Genomic DNA, 21,811 nt, shown 5'->3' on the forward strand with positions numbered 1-21,811 from the left:
GAAAAACATAACCATTCACACCACAGACGGAGGCTTCCGAGCAGCATCAGCACCACCACCACCATCCCGCCAGTCCCACGACAATGTCCAATTCCGAAATAAAGGCTGAGAAGGATGGCATGGTGTGGAGCAAAAACAATAGAGCGATGGGGTAGCCTTAAAAATTATCAACCCAAACACAGCCGAGCACATAAATCTTAAGCCCGCATCCAATCACGACGCGAACCACAGTGGCAAGTCATCGTCATCCAGGCGCTTGCCGTAGCGGTTCACGTCACGGTCACGGTATTTTGTGGCAAAGGACCATTCCTCCTACTTGTGTGGTTTTGTCTTTGCCCGTGACGGATCCGGAATGCGAGGGAGCAAAATGTACATGGGACGGGTTGCGAGTGCGATTGCCACATGGTAGCAAATTAAAAACTGTCAACGGGTTGAAACGCGGGTCGTAAGGCAGCACAAAAAATTGGACAAAAACAACAACGCAACGCAACGCCGATTCGAATCGTGTTCGTTGCGGGCCGTTCATCATGCGCGGGATCGGTTATCGGTTGGCTTTGGAGTCGTGTTGCAGGGTTGGTTTTCCGTTATTATTTCTTTCGGTTTGACGTGCCACAACCACAATCGACACGCCAGTGTGCAAAGGTCAGCGGTGGCACGAAGGGAGATGTTTTCCAATGCTCATTTTTACTGTCAATATTTTTTAAAAATTCCACAATTTATTTATGTTTTATTCTTAAGTTTTACTTGTATTTTGAGTGCAAGCTTATCAAAATTCAGAAAAAAACATCTAAATTGTTATTTCCATAAAGTAGGCAATCCACATTACTTAAAACGATGCATAACTTTACAGGGTTTCGATGCATACAATGTAACAGTTCAATTACTCTGAGGAAAATGTTACAAATATAGTACAGTATTGCATGCAGACAGAGAATGTTTGAACAGTGCCATTATTTATGGATCAAAACCCTGTAAGTACACTTATGATTAGTGCATGCCATGAATGAAAACATGTTCAATGTCAAAGTATTTGTTTGAAATGCTTTAATTTAATTGAGAGAAAATATGTTTTAAGTAAGAACAGAGTTTTTTAATAATAAACCTCTAGAATGTACCACCTTTGTTCTACGGAATGCCTACATTTATGTGCACAACAACAATATCGCAAATTATGCGATTTAAGTGGCGGCAATAATTTGTGGTGTAGTTATTTTTTATAAAAAAGATTAACTGCATCTAGCTGTTAGTAAAAGAATACTGGACGATTGCTATAAGATATTCCAGATTCACATTAAATTAACTTCCATCGCTATACTTTATGTGTTCTGTATAATTCCTTTGTAACTTAATGATTCTCATTTAAGAACGGATGGGAAATTAACTGCTATGCAAAATAGTATTCCATACAATTCCATACGGAACAAAAAAATTGCTCTGTAATAGATGAACCTTCTGCTGCTCTCGTGGAAGAAGTAACCATATTTCATGTTATCATCCTTTCAACTGCATCCCTCTAGTTGCATTCCAACTTGACTCGCGTGAAATCGAAACGAGACAGCGAAGCGCTGTACCAAGTTTTATGTTCTAAAAACGCTCAATCACTTCCTTCAAATGGCCAAAAGGGTCAGCGTCAGATGGCCGCCGTGTTCCATCGAACAAGCGCAGCTCGAAACATATTTTCCACACAAATCACAAACAATGCTAAACGGACCCGGACCCCATTTTACAATCCGCACCTGGTTTTGGAGTGTTTTCGAGGTTTCCGCAAAAATGGTTTCACACAAACGAAAAACCGTTTGCCCCGTTTTGTCGGTTTCGGATGTGTGCCTGTCGAAATGGGATTGATTTGAATGTTGGTATGGCAGGGAAATTAGATTACTGTCAGCGCCAAATGCCTTATCTGTTCCATTTGCACTCGTCCGTCGGGTGGGCTCGTTCGATGGCCGGAGTGCAGCTACCCACCTGGATGGGGAACGACAGGGGGGAACCGGGAAACCGGGAGCAAGGAAAAATTGCATCACATCCGCGAGTTCCAAACGCACCGGCCGTGCACGCGAATAGTCATTTCATGCGCATCGATGGAACACGTGATTGCTGTTTTCGAGATCATCAAATATCTCATTCGAGGTTTTTAGCTGATCCGGGATCGCGTTCGGGTGCGTGCATTTTTACGTCGGTTTGAACTGGTGCTGGTGGCAGCTCGTGGAGAGCTTGTCTGGTGCACCGATAAACTGGATTTCCACGTTCTGAAAAGCGATTCATCGGAAAACGAGGGTGAATGGGGAATGAAATTGGGCTTGAGTTTCCATTTTTTTCCACCCCCAAATATCCATCATCCATTTTCGTTCTTTTCTTCCCTTTCACTCGTTCATAGCAGTTCTGCTTTTGTCGTTGTTTTTGTTTTTGTATTTGGTTTTTGCTTTAAAACACTTTTACTGCGTTGTGGAACCTCTGTTTCCGGATGACAACCGATGAGAAAACGATTTTCCCCACCATTCTCTGCAATCTGTCAGCAGGCCCCGATGCGACAAAACGTGAAACAGCACCGATGTTCGATTTATCGTTTTCATCATTTCGGTTTGTTTTAATCCCGTTTCCGGTCGATTCCCGCTTACGTGTGCTTTCGTTTTGGTTTTCCACCATCATCGTTCAACTCCTACGCTCCTGCGGCGGAACGGGATTTTGTTTGCGTACGTGCGCATACTGCGTGTGCGTATTTATCAAATTCACTCGCCACGATTGCGGTCCCCATTGGGATGCAGTTTTTGATCTGCGATGGGAAGCGGTAAAATTCACGAAATCGCCCAAGAAAAAAAAACATTGCGAATTGTACACGGACGCTTAGAATACGGCCAGTAGATTGTGCATGCAGGCAATGCACGCTGGTGACCGGCATGGGAGGCCACTAATTGGAAACGCTGATTTTATTTATAGCTGCAAACTTTGAACCCTTGTGCAATTGTAATCTGAGATTTTTTTTCAAACCGAGCGAATGTTTTATACCTGTTTTTGAACGGGGTCACAAGTAACGAGGGAAAATTGATAGATCTTTTCGACAAACAAAAAAACGTTGGAAATATGAAGTGTAAAATGCGGCTTGATTGGTTTGCAATACTGACAAGAGATAAACATGAGATAGTAGTTGTCAGAACTCACCTTTTAGAAGCATTCATTATTTATGCACTTTCTGCTACTTCTGCAATGACGAACGTGTAGACATTTGAAAATATGTTCAAGAAACTTCTGAAATTTACCTAGATTTATCCGTGAACGATTAACATTGAAGACCATGATGTGAACGAATAAGCAATGTACGTTTTGATTCGCGCACAAACAATGTATGATTTGATGCAATTGCATTTATCCATGAGCCATGAGGTACTGATTTCATTTGAAAAATAAGGTTTGAAATCAAGGTATTATTGTTTCAGCAATCTACTTTCGCACTTTGAGTTATATATTTTATTTGAGGTCTTAAAATATATACTATAGTAGGAATAATTTACTTATTCTAAAGTTTATTTAAAGGCCATGTACTTACCAAATGTTTCACATGCGTTTTTGTTTTCATGATGTTAACAGTCGAATTATTTTACCTTCGACGCCAAAGTATTAACCTGACATAGGACAGGAAAGTTTCTGCCTGCTGTCTTAAGAAATCCTTTCATAGCTATTAAAACACCATCGCCCAAAGAAGTCCTTCACGTACCAGCAAGCTGACAAAACTCTCTTAATAGAGCTCCTGCTGCTGCCTGCAGCTTAAAGGCTCGTTAACTTAAGAGACCCCAACCATCCCGAGCGTCAACTTTCGCGATAGTAATAATAGTAATATAATTCGCAATTTCCCCAACTTCCTTCCAGATGTGTTCAGCGTCGACGGTGTCGAGGGACGCAACATCGAGCTGCAGTGTCCCATTACGGTGCCCCTGTCCCAGGTGTACATGGTGCTGTGGTTCAAGGATAATGCCGGCATCCCACTTTACAGGTAAGCCAACGCCCGACAGCACCGGTTCGGGTGGAGATGGTGGACACATCTTCACCATCGCACCGTAGTACATCATACATCCACGAAATAACATCTTCGCCTCTTCCTGTGCGCTTCATTCGGTACGTGAAAACACTGGGACCCGATTTTGATAACGACCAACACCGGTGTAATGTTACGACGTGAATGTGCTGCAAACCATACAGTGTCGATGTACGTGACAAAATTTCCCGCCAGCCGGCACATTGGTCAGCGCCGGAAGTATTTGGATCACGTGCCAAATTCAATATTGATAAATCACCGGCATCTTTGCTGATCAAGGTAAGTTTTCGGTGGTTGGGCAAATGCACCCGTAACCATCCTTAGCACATTCCATTACAATTTTAATTACGATCGCTTGATTTGGGTTTGGCGTGGGATAATTCAGGTGTTTAAATCAAAGATTCTTTCAACATTTTTGTCGTAAACCCAGAGGCCACAAACAACTTTCACACAGAGTTAAACTCCACAGCAGCTTTTTATTTAGAAATAGAGTGCTGGAAATACATTTGTTGCCCTCAATTTGAACTGTTTCCTAAATTTGAAGTAGAAAAGCAATATGGCCAGTCGATCTTTATTGAAATAAAATAAAACCATGAGTGACAATACCGTTTTGCTACTATCCTACTACTACTAAACACAGTTTCCAAACAGAAGACTTACATAAGGTAGTTGTCAATACATATTTGTATGACAACAGTGATATATTCGTAACACCTGGAAGTATGCAACCGCTAGGTCGGTGTTAGTATACAATTATGCTAACCGCCGTGGAAGAAAACGATGCCCTAGTGTGATACCCCCCTGTACTCTGTTGCCAAAACAAGTATAACAAACAAACAGTTTTGTAACATTTGTTTGAGTGTTATTTGTAATTAACTGTGTTTCATTAATAGCCAAAGAGCAGCGTAAAAATAGGTAATATACTTTTAACTATCTATGACTAAACATGGGTTTTATCAATTAACTTTTCGATCACTTTACCCAATTCAATAAGCATCAACAGTGACTATGACTTCTTCTACAAACTGCACCTTCAACATTAAAAACACTCACACGTACCCTTCACTAACAACTGCTAAACACCCGGCAAAGGCCCGGCAAACAGCTGCAAATAATTATTTCAATCGTGCAAAACATTTTCATCGTAAACGACGAGCAATTTTAACCTGCAATTTACGCCCACAGGTGAACCATCAGGTGGAATCAAACAGTGGCGTAAATATTTCAATTAAAAACGCAACGCAAAGCATGAACTTCAAATACACGCATTCCACCGTTGACGCAAATGGTCGCGGTAGTATCACATTTGCCATTTTAAACTTCCCACAGTCCTTTGTTTCCACTGGTGACCATTTTCACCACCCATCCGAAAAGTGGCATAGAAATGCATCCACTTAATCATGCAACCCACCAAACATGCACACTTTTTCAATCAAAAACCGTGTCCGTGGACCAGAACCAGTTCGAAAGCGTCTAATTTGTGACCCCCTGACCGACGGACTCCCAAACAAGTGGTTGGGTGAGTAGTGAGCGTGATGCGGGTGTCCGACGTCATTCACCGAAACAAGCGTTCGTACACACCCTTCCATTAGCTTTAATAGTGGCATCACATACTGTTTGCTGGAGGGAGCCGGTATGAATGGTAGGATAATATAAATATCAACCATAAATGACTCATAAATTCTTGCTGTGCCACCGGCGCTGTATTAACGTATATTTAGGGTGAACGTTTATAACGCCACTTCATGGTGACGCTTCCGCGTACACTTGGATCGCTTGATGGGCCACTACATCCAATCGGAACTTCCGCTATAAACTCACAAACACACACGCTGTGTGGTCACGCTCGTATGTGCTTATTTTTTACAAGACCAATAATTTGCTACAGATTGCTCACACCGTTCACAATTCGATAAAAAGATTGCTGCGGGCATGAAGGAGTGCGCTCCGTACGCCGGAATCTCTCAAGCAACACGAGCCACATGACACGCAGACCGCAACTCAAGAAGTTGTAAAATTAATGAACGAACAGCAACGGCCACAACAACAAAAAATTACAACCCGCCCCGTTGGAAAGCCGAATTCATTACGCGCGCAAATGTATATTGAAATTTAATGTCACCCAACCACACACACCAGGTGGGTATACACACGTACACCGTGTTTGTTGAGATTATGCCGGGTCCTTTCTCCCCCGAGGGCGGATCCATGGTTCGTGAGTCCTTGCTGACGTACTCACATGCGCTACACTTTCATGTACTTATTCCGGTGGTGTCGATGAAATGTGTGGAAGAATAGCCACCCGTACCACCCGGACTGGACAGGCGAGCGAGGGTGAAAGAGATGGAAAGAGAGTACAAAAGGTGGAAAATGGACCAATCCCAGGATGGGGTAGGAGTAAAATCAATGTTTAACCAAAGAAAATCGTGTTTGCGGTTGTAACCCATCTGCCAAGTGACTCAGTTTATTTCACTTTTCTCGCATTTTTTTCATTTTTGTGAGACCGTAACGAATCTGTTGGCACGGTTTTATTTGTGTTGTGATTTTCCATGCTGTGTGTGTGTGTGTGTGTGTGTGTGTGTGTGTGTGTGTGCTTTTTATATTTTTGTTAACTTCTTTTTACCTCCCCGTTCGTGTTGCGTACCGAAAATCATTGAGCGTTGTGTAGCTCATGTCCATGTCGGAATGTGATCATACCGATGGGCGGATACCGGAGCCGGAGGGATTCTGGAGAGGGCTGTTTTGCAGAACATGCAAGAGAATGTTCGCGTTCGGTACGTGCGTAATTAGTCGAAGTATTCGATGGTCAAATGATGAGTCGTTTCGTGCTGTACTCCTTGCCGCTGTCAATTTTGCCATCGCGACTGAGCGAAATGTTGGTTACGGTGTGGGAACTTGTAAAGTGGAGCTTTTTCACTTAATTTAATTAAAAACACTAATTGCCATAATGATCACGTGTGCTATTTTTGTAATATATTTCCTTTGATACGAGGGGTGAAACTTTCATGTGCACCAAATACTATAGTTAATTAGCTGCATTGCTAAGAAATGTGGCAACAGATGAGCTGAATGGCAGACAAAAAAGTGAATGTAGAGTATATTGTGCTTTTAGGAATTCTTCAAAAGCATATATCATATTGGAATATTCAGTAAAAACATATAGAACAACGTTTCACAGAATTTCGAATCAAATACTTCATAATTTCCTATCAATTAGTTCAATCTGTGCACATGGCTAAGTAATGATAAAATTTACGATTTTGATCAGCAAATACATGATTAAGTAGTAGTATAATATTTAAAAAATGATCGTTTCTAATGCTTTTCGATAAGGTTGGAGTTAATTTCCGATTGGTAGCTTTCGTTTTAACTTCTAAACCGATAGCGATTACAATTTCAGCTTAATGCAGCAAAACGCCTAAAGGTATGCAATATGTTTGTCATATGAGCGCTTTATACAAAGCGAGCATACATTCGCTAACTTGTAATCAGTGATAAAATTCTATGTCTTCTACCTCACTATAAAGTAACATCATCAATAATTACATGCTAGCATACGTTAGCCACATGTAACATAAGTCAGGAAATTAGGATCGAGTACACTAATGTATGTATGTCATGGTCGTTATGATACCGTTGATCCGTCAGTTACACGTTGAGTTTTTAGACTGCCGAACCATTCTCAGAACCATCTCACAATAACCTCTATGTATAGAATCGATACATCTTTCCCACGAAGATAACCGAGCATGTTTTCCGATCGACATAGCTGATATGGACAAAAAAACGCATCATTTATTCACGATCTGTTTTCGTTTTGTTGCAGAAAATGTATTTGTCACATGGTTAGAAGTATTCATTTTTAATAAGACAACTCGATATGCTCATGTAGTTGCGTTGTTAACTTCAATTCTTCACTGACTCTAAAGTGACACACGAACAACGAACGTCAGTAAAGGAGATATTTTAAAATCGTGTTTCAACTACCTCTGGAACGTGGTCCCATACTAATTGTACAATCTTCCATCATTCTTTCTCTGCTTTCAGAACCTGAAACGACACGATCAAGGAATGTACCGGTGCCGAATCGACTTTCGTACGATACAAACGCAAACGTATCGATACAACCTGTCCGTCATTGGTAAGCGCTAGCGCCTCTTTGTTTTGATTAACATGAGAACGTCAAGCACATGCAGCATCTTCTGTTCGATGCATGGATGCAAAAAAAAGCCACACTCTCGAACCTCGCGATGAAGCGTTCAGGCATAATTGTCCTCCGGGCGCTGCGTCAACTGCTGCTCAGTCAGCCTAACACACACAGTACACTTAGCAGCTTCATGGTCCATTCCACTACGACAGCTACCACTCATCCATCCAGCAGCTACTTGATGTAATTGATGCACTTAAAACAAGACAATCACTTGTCATTGGCTGCTAATGTGCAATAATGCACCCGGGGGTGAATGAGACTCACGTCCCGTGCACTTGGGACATAGCATCACATTATCTGTGCGGTGTGCCATCTCGTCACGTGAGAATGCAATTCCATCACTCATACCACACGTACCTTTGTAAATGCACACTCCAGCACCACCACAAGCTGCCTGCCACACAACCTTCCTGCCATGCCTTTCAACTGTAGACTGCAGGGCGTACGGATGTAATGTCTTGGAAACGCTTTCAGGCTTTACTGATGAGCTACTGAGATGAAATGAATCGTAAATTCATTTTACTAACTTCCTTATTAACAATGCACCAGTGCCTGCCATCAGTAGATTGGTACGTGCACACCGTACACTGCGGGCTCTTTAGCCATGAAGCGATGTTTCGATGAGATGATTTGATATAAAACATGCTCGCGTATACTTAAAATTGGTTTGAAGTGACATTTGCAGTTAATAACAATTGGTATCCTAGTTCCTGAAGGTATGCGAAGATATACGAGTCTAAGTCTCGGAAAGCTAGAACAATTTGTTAATATACTTGATCTTATCTTAGCATCTTAGGTCAGGAGACCCTGGCTTAAATCTTTGGAACTTTCCCCATAAACTGAACTAGTAATGCAAATTTATTTTAATGCAGAATTAATATCAGCCTTCGTGCGAATATTGCGAAATGAATAAAATATGCATTGCTTTTATGTAAATCGTTATCTGCCCGTTAGTTAGTAGTAAAAATTTTACACTTTAAACATTCAACAAGCGCCCTCTGTGAAGAAATTTTTAAACCTGCCTTTTTTGGAAGAGTTCAATTGAAATCACGACCAGCTTGCTTGATGGTTTCAGTACGGTTTAACTTAATCACACCAAGAGGAATTGTCACCGATATGCTTTAACTGTGTTGGTGGGAGCAGTACTTTCATTAACGTCAACACCCTGTAGTTCGTTACGGTACCAAGTGTATATGTGTACAAATTCTTCCAACTTCAAGTTTATTACGGTGAATATATTTATGTATTCATAAAATGACTACCTGTACATTCTATTTCATCTATTCGGGCTTATGAGCTTTCGTCCTGAATTGTACGAATTGGCTAAAAACTGAACGCTCGGTCGCATAATGAGCAGACACTGTTCCGTCCGGTGCGTACGGCCGCTTAACACTACCAGCAGATTAAGACACTACTTACTCCCCGGACACTAAGCCCTCATTATCTATTTACAGTGCTGCCCGAGCAACCGGTGGTTCTGGATCGTTGGGGGCGCCATATCAACGGTACGAAGCTGGGCCCGAAAGAGGAAGGCGATGACGTCGTTATCACCTGCCGTGTTTCTGGTGGTAAGTTTACCTACACTTTCATACACACACAGTAGTGCGCGCCCTCTGTCTAAGCTCACAGCTCGTCGTAGGTCAGCTCTGGCTCTTCAGACCCATCAGGTCGGGTGTCGCCGGGTTGTCATTAGCTGTCAAACCCCACAGTAAGCGCACGAGCACGCAAAGTTCCCGGTATGCGTTATGGACAATCCGAGTCCGGGAGTTTTCAGCGAGCATTTCAAGGCGTCCTTTAAATCCATTAACACTCTGGGTGTGTGTGTGTGTATGTGTGTCGCTTTTGCTCGGCACCTCGTCCCTAGCCATTAAACAAATATCCACCATTCCCTCAAACGTGCTACGACAACCAGTCACCAGTCGGGCGACCTTTGTATCCGTCAAACCTCAATCAAGGGTCTCCGCACCCGAGTTAGCTTCAAGTTCTCCTTCACCAACGAATACCCAGCAGGTTTCTACCTGGGTCAGTGGTTGTGTAATGGAAAGAGCGAGATAAAAAGAGCCGTAGCATCGTCACGATGTCATAATAGTCACCTTAAGATGATTCGCTTTAGGAATAATGAGAGCAAACATCGTCTTGCATCCCGACCGTTCGCAGCGTTGGACGTCATGTATGCGCTCCCTACAGCTCTGCATCTTTCGAGCTGCATCCTTCCCGTTTCCGTTTGCCAACAACCACCCGGAAGTTGGCTAAAACCGTACTACAGTTCCACATCCACTTAGGAATGGAACTTTTTATTTCCCTTTTTTCGTATTACTTTTCCCCTCGTTACACACCCAGGGTTTGCCCTTCATCGTGTTTCGTGGCTCTCAACCGGAAGCTAACTTTGTGCTTCAAGCGTCACCACTCATCAGGAAGTTGTAGCGAAGCGCAAGCGTAAGGAAGGAAAAGCTAATAATAATCACAAGACTACATCAAATATACTTCTGCTACTGCTACCCGTTCGCAACAGAAAATGTCGTCCAGCGGTAGCAGCATCCTGGTTCGCTACATTCACCAAACAGTCGCTGCCACCGTACCGGAAACACTAAACCGACAACATGCGTCGATGTTTCTCAAGGCACCTACCCACTTGTCGGTACCGTTTGAGAAACGCAATCGGTTTGAAACGTCAAATGGACGTACCGCCCCGATGCCAAACCTCCACTCTGATGGCAATCGCTACACGACGATTTGATGTCCCACCATGATGTCCCCGGTAGATCGTAGCGTTAGAAGTTAAATATAAAATAGAATAGAAAGGAAAAAGGCAAACCATTCATCTGACGACCTGCTCATCTGAAAGGTCCACTAGCTACCGCGGATATGATGGGGAATGATAGTTAATTTAAAAAGTTCACAGATATTGGATAAGTTTCGGTTGCCTTTTTGTGGCTTTCCTGGTGCGCTTTCGACTGCACTTCCGGTGCGGTAACTCGCCGACGGATGTAAGTTCGATTTGTGTAACTTTAAGGCCGATGAGGGGAGATAGATACTACTACCTCCTCAGCATTCCCTTGCTTGCTAACCCGTTTCACGTGCCATACTGGCTCGAGTCTCGAATGATTGACAAACAGACGCGAATCGAGAAAGTTCGGGTACGTATTTCGCACATGCTGGCCAGGCACCCCGGCCGTTACACGTCAGTGAGGGTGTGATGAATTTTTAATGGCTTCTCTGCCGGATGTAGCTGTACATAATTAATTTCAATACAGCTTATCAGTGCCCGCGGTTGCAGGCGATATGGGTGTTGGAGGCGAGCGATAAATGGCAAAGAGTTGGTGCGAAAGACATCGATGCTAGCCAAAAGTGTGTTTAAACTGAGTTAAACTTTCGGTTCGTTTCTTTCGACAGGAAACGGTTAGTGTATGATTGATCAACATTAGTATGTATTAGATGTCTGTAATTTACCTGCCTGAACTTATCGCCTTTCGATACCGGATGAGCAGCGCCTAAAGTTATGCAATCGTAAATTTTACGATCATTTTGATCGATCATTTGACTAGTGTCGCCTGCTAATTAATTCGTCTGCTTCATGGAATTTCAATCAGTTACTGCTGAGTAAATAGAGACAAGATTTAATTCACTTGATTAAATCAAAGCGTTATATGTGGTTGTTAACCACGCCTAAAGGTATGCAATTCTCACAACAAATTAAACTGTTAAAGCTCTACGAGCTGCTACAAAATATTCTCGACATTTTTAGATCGGATCAGTAATAAATATTCTTTGTTAGGTCTAAGCTCTTCTCAGAGCCAAACAATAAAGCACTTTTGAAATCTTTGAGGGTTCTAGAATCCGCATTTTTCTTTCGCTTTCAAATTTTATTCGCATTTTTCTTTCACAGAAAAATCGCTGGGGCTGTGTTAAAAAACTTAAAAACCTTAACATTCTTTCCAAAATGACAGTTTTATACAAACTATTGGGTACAACTGTAAGACGTTTTGACATAAGCTCCAAAGCGCGTCAAAATTTGTCCTCATGTGTTTTTTTGCATACAAGCAGCAACTCAACAATACCTGAAGCTCAACGATTCCGGTTGGAATACAAAACAAAACACTCAGCACTGTACATGACAGCCGACGGAATAATTAGCAGCAGACGTGTTTACGTTGGGACGGGATATTACGGAAGTAAGGAACACGACAAAAAAATTTTAGTAGTTACCCCATTGTAAGAGGTTTATTGTCGAGATGCGGATGGTACTCGTCGTTGGAAAACACACTCATCTCGTTTCGCTGGCTTCGCCACGCTTGTTTTCACCTCACTGCAGGGATCTCTTTTTTAATTCCATTTACCAACTTTGTTGCTGGCTCATTTCCCAACCAACACCGGAACATCTATTTTAACCCGTTCCGGCCAGTCCCCATGATGCCCTTTTTTCTTACTGTTCGGTGGTTTTCTTCCTCTGCAACAAAAAAAAACCCAACACAACACTCACACAGGACGGCCACAGCCCGAGGTGCGGTGGCTTATCAACGGCGTAATCGTGGACGATCAGTACGAGCAGAACTCGGGTGATGTCATCGAGAACCGGCTGCTATGGCCAACGATACAGCGAAGCGATCTGAATGCCATCTTCACCTGCCAGACGATGAACACGAAGCTGGTCGAGCCGAAGGAGACGAGCTACGTGCTGGACATGCACCGTAAGTACTCGCACTGCGGAACGAGTGATATTTATTGTAAAAATATTTGCAAACCCCTATCCCGGCCTGCCCACGTTGGGTATGCACGTCCCCGGGTCGATTGAGGGAATTTCAAGCTCTCGCAGAATGCTCTCTTGAAAGTATGGTACGGACAGTAGCATGTCTGGTACCGGAATGTTCGTGCAAGAAACACGAAACGGGAATTGAGGGATATAAAATTTCATCTCACTGCTACCTTCCCCAAATGCATGAGTTGCGCTGTCCGTGTGTCCCCCGTTATGTTGGCATTTACTTACCTTCACTTCATTTTCCTTCCCCACCCCCTCTGGGGAGGGGGGGTTCCTCCCTTACCGTCTCCGGTTCCATTTGCTGCAGTGAAACCACTGACGATAAAGGTGATCAATCCACCGAGTACGCTGGTGGCGGACAAGCGCTACGAAATCGTCTGCCAGAGTACGGGCTCCCGGCCGAACGCCATCATCACCTGGTACAAGGGCAAGCGCCAGATGCGTCGCACCAAGGACGAAATACTCGACCACAACACCACCACATCCACGCTCAGCTTTGCGCCGACCACCGAGGACGACGGCAAGACGCTTACCTGCCGGGCGGAAAACCCGAACGTAAACGGGCTGTTTCTCGAGACGGACTGGAAGATGAATGTTGTCTGTAAGTATGCGGCAACAACCCGTGCCCGGGTGTACTTGACTATCACCGCTCTGCTAATGGATCACTCACGCTTGCCAGATCCACCGATGGTTTCGATCCAGCTGGGACCGACGCTGGTCGTTGACGATATCAAGGAAGGTGACGACGTGTACTTCGAGTGTCACGTACGGGCGAATCCCGACTGGAAGAGGCTGCAGTGGTTCCACAACGTAAGTAGCGACACGGTGGCGGTACGGCCAGATGCCGAGCCTTCAAACGTTACCTATTCGATCGATCAATCAGCTGATTGCGCCATTAGCATCGTACGGCCAGTGATGGGGCAAACGATTCCGTTGACGGTGCTCAGAACTTTCGAGCTTTTCAGCATGATAAGTAGCACCATTTGGCATGTGAGTTTGTCTACGACCGTAGCGTAGATGAAGGCTATTTGTCTATCGGAATGTTATCGAATTTAAGTGGTAGGAATTTGCTTCTTTATAGAGCTCGTAAGTGATGTGGCGGGCATTTTAAAAACATTTTGGAAACCTTCAACAGTGAAGGATAATATACACATTTTAACAAACCACTCAAATTTTGAATCTAAGTATTTTTAATTTATATGTTTTTTTATTCTAAAGTGTATATTATATAGACTTCTATTGACTAGGAATACTCAAATAAAGGTACTTCTGTGTATTGCGCATTGCGCATTGCTTACTTAGCATTACAACATAACAGATCCATATTCAAGGATTCAAATGAACCATAATTTAATCAGAAGAATCAGCAAATGTTCATAAACAGAAACCGTTTTAAACAGCCAGCAATTTTTTAACATTATCATAATATTCTCTAACAAGTAATTTACAACGAATAGTAAGAATGTGGTTAGCAATTATTTAATGCAAATTAATTGAAAGATGGTTTGGATGATTATTATGAATGTATTTTAAAATTAGATTAATCTATAGATAATGATTTCTTGCCAAGATTTTAGCATAAACGTAGAACAAATATTTCGGGAAACGAAAAACATGAGGCCTGTCATAAATAGTGCGCTTAATGATCGCATTGATCGTAACTACAACACTTCGCTGTATGCATTAAACCAGATTAAATTACATTCCCTAATGAACGACAGCACTGACCAATCCTTTGCTCTCTCCCTCTCTCTCTCTATTCCACCATTCCCGATCGGACAGGATATCCTGTTGCAGTACAACGGTACCGCGCGCATCATCCAGAGCGGCCAAAGTCTCGTGCTGCAAAAGGTAACGAAACAATCGGCCGGATATTACGCTTGCAGTGCAATCAACGCCGAAGGGGAAACCGTCAGCGATCAGCAGTACCTGCGAGTGAAGCGTAAGTGTGAAGTTTAAGACGTTTTGCTAGCATCCGTTTCCTGCACCATCTTTGTTTCGTCCATCTTGGGCATGCGAACGGACATCTTGACCGAGATTGGCACAGCTGAGCGATGGCTGGACTGTGCCGCAACTATTTCGCTTAACCCTTTCACCCAATGGAGCCCAAACCAATGCCAAACCCCAGTAGCTTGGACCTTAATATGGTCCGGGTGGTAAATCTCACCGGAAATTGATAGTTGATGGATTTTTCTCAATCACGGAGACCCTTTTCAGTGATGCGACATGGCCCATTTTCAACCTCTGTATCACATCACGCTAAAGCTCCTGGTGCCGCTCCTCGCTCCATTCCTCGTCCCCTTTTAATCGTTGCTCTCGTGAACCATTTCTGGCTGACCGATTCCGTTTGCCTCCGGTGGCGGAAATTGATAGTTGATAGAAATGAAATTACATTTAATTGCCGCTTCCCAAACACTTAACCCGGGGCGGCCGGAAATTTGCGGTCGACACCCAATGATACCCTTGGGAGGACTCACAGGGTTTCCGATCAAGCATCGGCTGATAGTCACAAAGCTGAAAGTAGATGTAGTTTTGTTTCGAAACAGTCTTAAACGGATTTATTTTCTTGAATGGCATTCCACGATTTATCTTACGCACATTACGTCAGATGCCTAAAAGTATGCAAATTGTCAAAAAAATACACTAAGTTCATAGATAAACTAAAACAATCAGTGATTGATGTTGTATGTACAAAATTATTTTATTAAACTTTTAAGCAAAAACTGTCCGATTTTGGGGCTAAGCATTATTGCTTTCTAATGTGTATGCCTTTTTGTTTGACCAATTAACGAACACCCTCCATATTAAGATGGTCTTAACGTTAATCCATTTTCGTATGATTCTTAAAGATTTGTCTAAATCATAAAAATTGTTCAATGCGTATTTTAGTGTTTCTTATAATTGGTATTTTTTCCCAGTAAAAAAATCAATCCAACAACAAGCGAAGAACGCGTAAGTGAAAAACGAATTATTTTCATCTGCGCAGCGGCTTGGCGAAAGAAAAAACAATTCCCCAAAAGCAACAACTGCAATCGCGCTGCCTCACGTAATGAGCTAAACGGCAAGTTCCCCGAACCTTAACGCAAGCAAACATTCGGCATCCAAACGCGTCATACCATAACTAATTCATTAGTATGTTCCCGGCCCGGTGATAAGCGTTTGTGGTTCTTCCCAGCGCAAAGACACCACTGTTTGGAAATATGATTATACCGTGCGTTTGCTTAGAATGTGTGTGGGTGTGTTTTTGTATGCGCATTTACTGTTTACCACGTCGGTTACGGTTCAGGACACTAACACCATCCCAAAACAAACGCTTTCCATTTCCATCCCAATTACAGCGAGTGAAAAACCGACAAACATATAATTTGCGCTGCGGATTTATAATGAAACTAATTATGCATCTGAACGAGAGAGAGAAAGAGAGAGAGGGAGAGAGAAAGAGAGAGAGGCGCGAGCAGGAAGTTGCAGTGTAAAGCTTCATCCGCTTTCGGTGTAAAAACGGGTTATGTAATGGGTGGCAAGCGATGCAGAGGTGCAGGTGAAGTACACGCAGAAGTATCCCTTTGGGGATGACCTACACTGTGCACCGTGTGGCGTGTCGTTACCAGGATGGTATGGTAACACAAACACCTCTCATAGCCCATTTTACGTTCATTATCCTCTTGACAGCAGGCGGAACAGAACCTCTAAGCCTACCGTTTGCGTTCCGGTTTCCAACGTTCGACCGCATGCGCCCCTGCCAAACGCAGTAAACTTGACTTGATCCGCACAAAACGTACGATTAAATTATTTGTCAAGATAGAAACGACTGCGGCACCGTGGTTTAAACCATCGTGGCCCACACCGTACCGGTGTGGCGAGACACCAATCTCGCTTATAAAAGCTACGCTGTGCAAACTCTGATTGCTTACCCTGGGGCGGAAAATCCTTATGGCAAGTGAGGAAGGAACTGTTCCGGGCAGGGTGAAGCGAGTGCCGAGGTGTATTAGTTAGTGCGAAGAATAGAGCACCGGACGGTGACAAATGCACCTGTATGCGTCGCCGCACCTAATTTGACCGATGCCGTTATCCCCACCTTCCCTCCCTCCTCCGCTTTCCGCTTGTGGGTGGTAGGCTGCGGCAAACAAAATGCAACAAATTGCATAAACTGCAAAGCTGTGACACGCTGCTGCTGTTTTTTTTGCTCCTCAGTATCGGTGGTAAGAGGGGCCCTAATCAAGCGAGCGAGCTTATGCGATTTTCATGGTCGAGTGTTTTTCAGTTCGGTGTTACACCACCTACCGAAAACACCGCTACCCAGAGTGTGACAGCAGCCACAGGGTCTATGAAAGCGGATCATTTCCCTGTGGGAATTTTCGTTGACACCCGTGCGTACAATCCCGCTAATGGAGGTGTACATAAGCACATGCAGTGTGTGTGTGTTGCGATTTCGCCGCTCTAGTCTTCTTACACTTACGAGCGCTTTGCCCTCGTTATGCCGAATGAAATATACCGAACGAAGCAAATGTTGATGATGCACCGGTGCATGGTGCAATACGTCGAAATAGTGACGCGAACGCCGCAACCACTCGCTGCCCACACACGCCTATATGGTCAACCCGATGGGCTGTTCCGGTTGTTCGAGATGTTGCACGCGCAACTGATGATGACCGCCTGGGCTTTCACGAAATGTCCCGATCTCTAAATGTAGGCGGTAGACCCTTTGCACTGCTAATATGGTGCGTCATGTTTTGAGCTACGGTGCGGCCTGTGGCTGTGGCTTTTTCCGGAACAATTTCATCCCCATTTTCTAGTACCAGCTGTCACCATTTTCAAACAACGTGCCATATCAGCACACACACACACACACGAGCGAGCTTGATACATCAGTATCCAAAAGTTTCGCGCTATTGATCGATCATGCAGTCAAATGCAGTCCTGCCATGCAATCGCTCTGGGCAGCTTGCATCAAATATGTGTCCCATTTTTTGTTCTCCCGCAACATGCACCCGTTCCTTAAGTCCTTAACGATTTTTCCATTCCACCCATCAGCTGCTATCAAGCGACAGAATGCATCATAATGCATCACACCCTAAACACACACACACACATACATATACCTTTGCTGCGTAAATATTTGGTTATTCATTTCGTAGGGTTCCCACGCTTCACTCGATCAAAATAATATGCATGCTTTAAACACGATGAAGTACTGCAAGTTATTATTTTGTCGATCAATGTGAAGCACTCTCATAACAGTATTTCAATTTCTGGAACGTAGCATGTTAGAGTACACTTGGGTGCGTTTTCAAACGCGTAAATATTTAGCTCTACAATGGGTGGAGAGTTGGTCAAGGTGCTTCAAACATTTAGTTCTGTGCAATAATGTTCCGCTTGTAATCATTTATAGAAAATGGTAATGGTTTATGAATATAAACTACTATTGTTTAATTATTCCACTAAGGACTAAAGGCGAAGCGTATCAATTGATTCTTGTTGAGAGAATGTAAATATTAAGATACTACTTACGCCGAAGTACAGGGCTTATCCAAAAGATAATGAACTTTGAAAAAATAATTGCATTGACAACATCAATAAACCTTGATAGTCTTCGAAATAGGCATCTGCATCAAACCCGTTCTGCTTCTGAATTACGGACAGCTTCAAATTCCGAACATTCTTCACCTTTATTCATGTTCAAGTCCATACCCAGCCAATCACCAAACCGCTTGTTAAGTTACACGAATGACGCGATATACTGGAATCAATTTATAAAGATACTGGCGCCTGTTAGGTTGTAATTTCAAAATAACGTTGCAATTTCATAGTTTTTTCATCTTTTCGCGTTAATTTTCAAGAAAATCCTCATTCATTTCTCAAATTAGAAGATTTTGTTATATAAGGCTGGGATATACTGAGGTGCGATCAATTTAATTTGTGTTTCCTTTAAAAAAAAGTGTGCTAAAGGTGTCCGCAATGTTCGTAATTCGAACCAAAACGGAATATTTTGGGAGACGGGTCTTTCAAGCCATGAAGCCGTTCTCAAAAAACTCAGTAGAGATGCCCTTAAGGGTTGTTTTGGCATTTTTTGGATGTCTCTATTTGAGCCCCAGTGTCTCTTCTTGATTTTTTTACCAACCGTAAAAATGAAGAGCAGCCAGAACTAGTGCGGGATATGAGGAGGCTGTGGAATCACGTTGATTGACTGGGCGCCTCCATTGCACCGTGTCAAACACTCAAAGGAGAGGCACACGGAAAGTCCCATTTTATCGATGCGTAACCTCAAAGATGACTGATACCTAGTGTGCGTCAAAGTGAATCCTCACCACTACCTGTCCCAACTGGCGTAACGGGTTTTATTTATTGTCACTACTTTTAGGATTAACCCTGTAAAGTAAATAGAAACATTTTTGTTGATTGTTTGGACATAACTCAAACACTAAAACATAATTTAACTAGTTACATATTAAAAGATTTCTGATTATAGCAACTAAGTTAAAAATGATACCTCAAGTCTCACATCAACATTATGCAGAATTCCTGTTCAAGAGCAAAACTAACTTCAGTATTATAAAACAAATTAAATTATAAACTGAACACAAAATCATGTTTGTGTCAGGTAATCTCTGTTCACAGTTTTTTTCCCGTAAGCCAAGTGTAAATTCACAACAACGCACAATATGTGTTGCTTGTTGCGTTACTTCAGAGAAACAGAACGAACTAATTTTACCGCTACAGATAAATGCAAGCGTTCAGACAAGAGTCAACTAGTTCATCAAATAGGAATCTTTCTACGTAAACGTAGCAAAATTATTAATTACAATCATTTTCCAAAAAGCATACGTTCAATCATGCAATCCGATTATTTCATAATTAACCCACCCTATATATTGGCGTAGAATATTGGCTGATTTTATTTTCCCAAACGTGAAGAAAAATACATCCAATTGAAGTGAAACAGAAATGTTTTATGGGTGTAGAAAATTGGCAAATTTCAATACTTTAATAAGTCAAAGAAAGAAATGCATTACCAAACGCTGGCTAGCGTCCCAACGAAGCTTATGTTTTACTTTTTTAAATGATCAGTACCGTGTGCTACAAAATCGTATGAAACTTAATTCCCAGCACGGGTGCACTGTAAGCCGTACCACGCTAAATATGCAAATTATATCCTAGGCAACGATTTATTCTATCAAAAGTGATGAAGTGACCACTTGAATACGATAATGCCAGGGCAAAAGGTTCGGACCACGAAACCCCTAGCCAGCTTGTAGGTAGGTGAAGGTAATTTTGGCGAAAAAAAAGTGATTCCCCATACTAAAATACGGCCCTGCACTGGCTCGTGTTACCCGCACGTGGACCTGGCCGAAACCGGGAATCGTTTCGATTAATTATATTTAGCATATTATTGAAATATGCGCCATCCCGTTAGCGGGAAAAGGTGGCCGCCCGTAATCAGATTATTGCAAAATGCGCTTTCGCAATATTGTCATTTATGGTTTGGCGCACATTTAGAAGGCTTACGTGACCGAATCCGGCCCGCACTGTTGCGTGTTTAGCTTCACACAGGACAGGGTAACGATACCCTACTGCTAAACAGTTAAAAATGAAACAAAATAATTGCCACCAGGGCGCTTGTAGCAGCATTATTATACAGGAAACACATACATACATAATCGCGCACAAGCGCTGCATCGTGTGGAGTTTAATACTGGCGTACACACATATCGCGTGTGCCCCTAAAACCGCCCGACCATGAAAACCAAATTTTCATTCCGATAAACGGCTTTCGCAACCGATATATTGGCTTACAAATGAAAACGAACAATCGCATCCGGTTCACGTTTGTTTCCATTGCTGTATGTTTTTTTTTTTGTGCGCATTTCTCTCGCTTTTGCTTCCAATAACCTGGTTACACTCATGGCAAGGTGAGTTGCATTGCGTGTGAAAGAGATGCAGCTGACCAGAAGCCTAACCAATCACCTCGCCAAACTGGAACTAATTCCACGATTAGTTGGCCACATATGAAACATGCCCATCCGGGGATGACACGTTCTGGCGAGGAGGAAAACAATTGCAATGCGGTCGATATGATAATCAAACATGAAATAAACGTGGCTGCATATGGGTAGGTGATTCATTTTGCTAGGGCTCTTCAACAACCACAGTTATCATTTCGGACAACCCATAATGATTACAGGTGATGAAAAATGAGCAGATTTATTTTCTGCACTTAGAACTGGAATTGTGATTCATTTGTTTCAAAAGAGGTATTGCTTATCAAAGGTCAAAGCTTCCAACAGTTAAAATGCGTACTACGTTTACAAATCAAAAGTTCCACTGTAGTTCCTTCTACATTTTGAATTTGTGAATTTGTAATACAACATCTACACAAATTATATTTACTTAATGATTATGACAACTAATTTTCTGTCCAATTTACCCCAAAACTGCAATTAATTATCATTTAATGTCTTGAATTACCAAGTATTATATTGGCAAATAATCTGTCCAACATAGGCGCCCTATTGCCCTTCTATCATGAAATGCGGATTGCATACTTTAAGGCGAATTTCATGCAAGGATGCAGTTATAAAACATGAAAAACCCCTAGCAGATGATGTTTCTTTGTGCGAGCAATTGACAATTAATGCTTTCAAGGTTTCGTAGGTTGTGCGTCATAGCCATGAAAAAAAATCTTATTAGATTGTTACACTCACTAAACAAGCTCGCCGCTACCATTAAATCTACGTTGTGCACGCCTGAATTTAGCAAACATTTAATTTTTAATTACATATTGCACACTTTTTGTTAAAAAGGCTCTATTTACATCCTTTAC

General features: G+C 42.6%; 1 protein-coding gene across 1 annotated transcript in view; it reads left to right on the plus strand.

Moving 5' to 3' along the window:
• Positions 1-21,811, plus strand: part of LOC128301020 (nephrin-like) — a 49,320-nt gene that overhangs the window by 14,695 nt on the left and 12,814 nt on the right. Inside the window, exons 2-9 of the mRNA XM_053037314.1 lie at positions 3,862-3,985; positions 4,192-4,306; positions 8,075-8,168; positions 9,692-9,805; positions 12,722-12,925; positions 13,301-13,594; positions 13,673-13,803; positions 14,776-14,935. Of these exons, the coding sequence (XP_052893274.1) occupies positions 3,862-3,985; positions 4,192-4,306; positions 8,075-8,168; positions 9,692-9,805; positions 12,722-12,925; positions 13,301-13,594; positions 13,673-13,803; positions 14,776-14,935 (1,236 nt within the window). The remainder of the gene's footprint in view (positions 1-3,861; positions 3,986-4,191; positions 4,307-8,074; positions 8,169-9,691; positions 9,806-12,721; positions 12,926-13,300; positions 13,595-13,672; positions 13,804-14,775; positions 14,936-21,811) is intronic.

The sequence above is a fragment of the Anopheles moucheti genome, chromosome 3, assembly GCF_943734755.1.
Source record: "Anopheles moucheti chromosome 3, idAnoMoucSN_F20_07, whole genome shotgun sequence".
Lineage (NCBI taxonomy): Eukaryota > Metazoa > Arthropoda > Insecta > Diptera > Culicidae > Anopheles > Anopheles moucheti.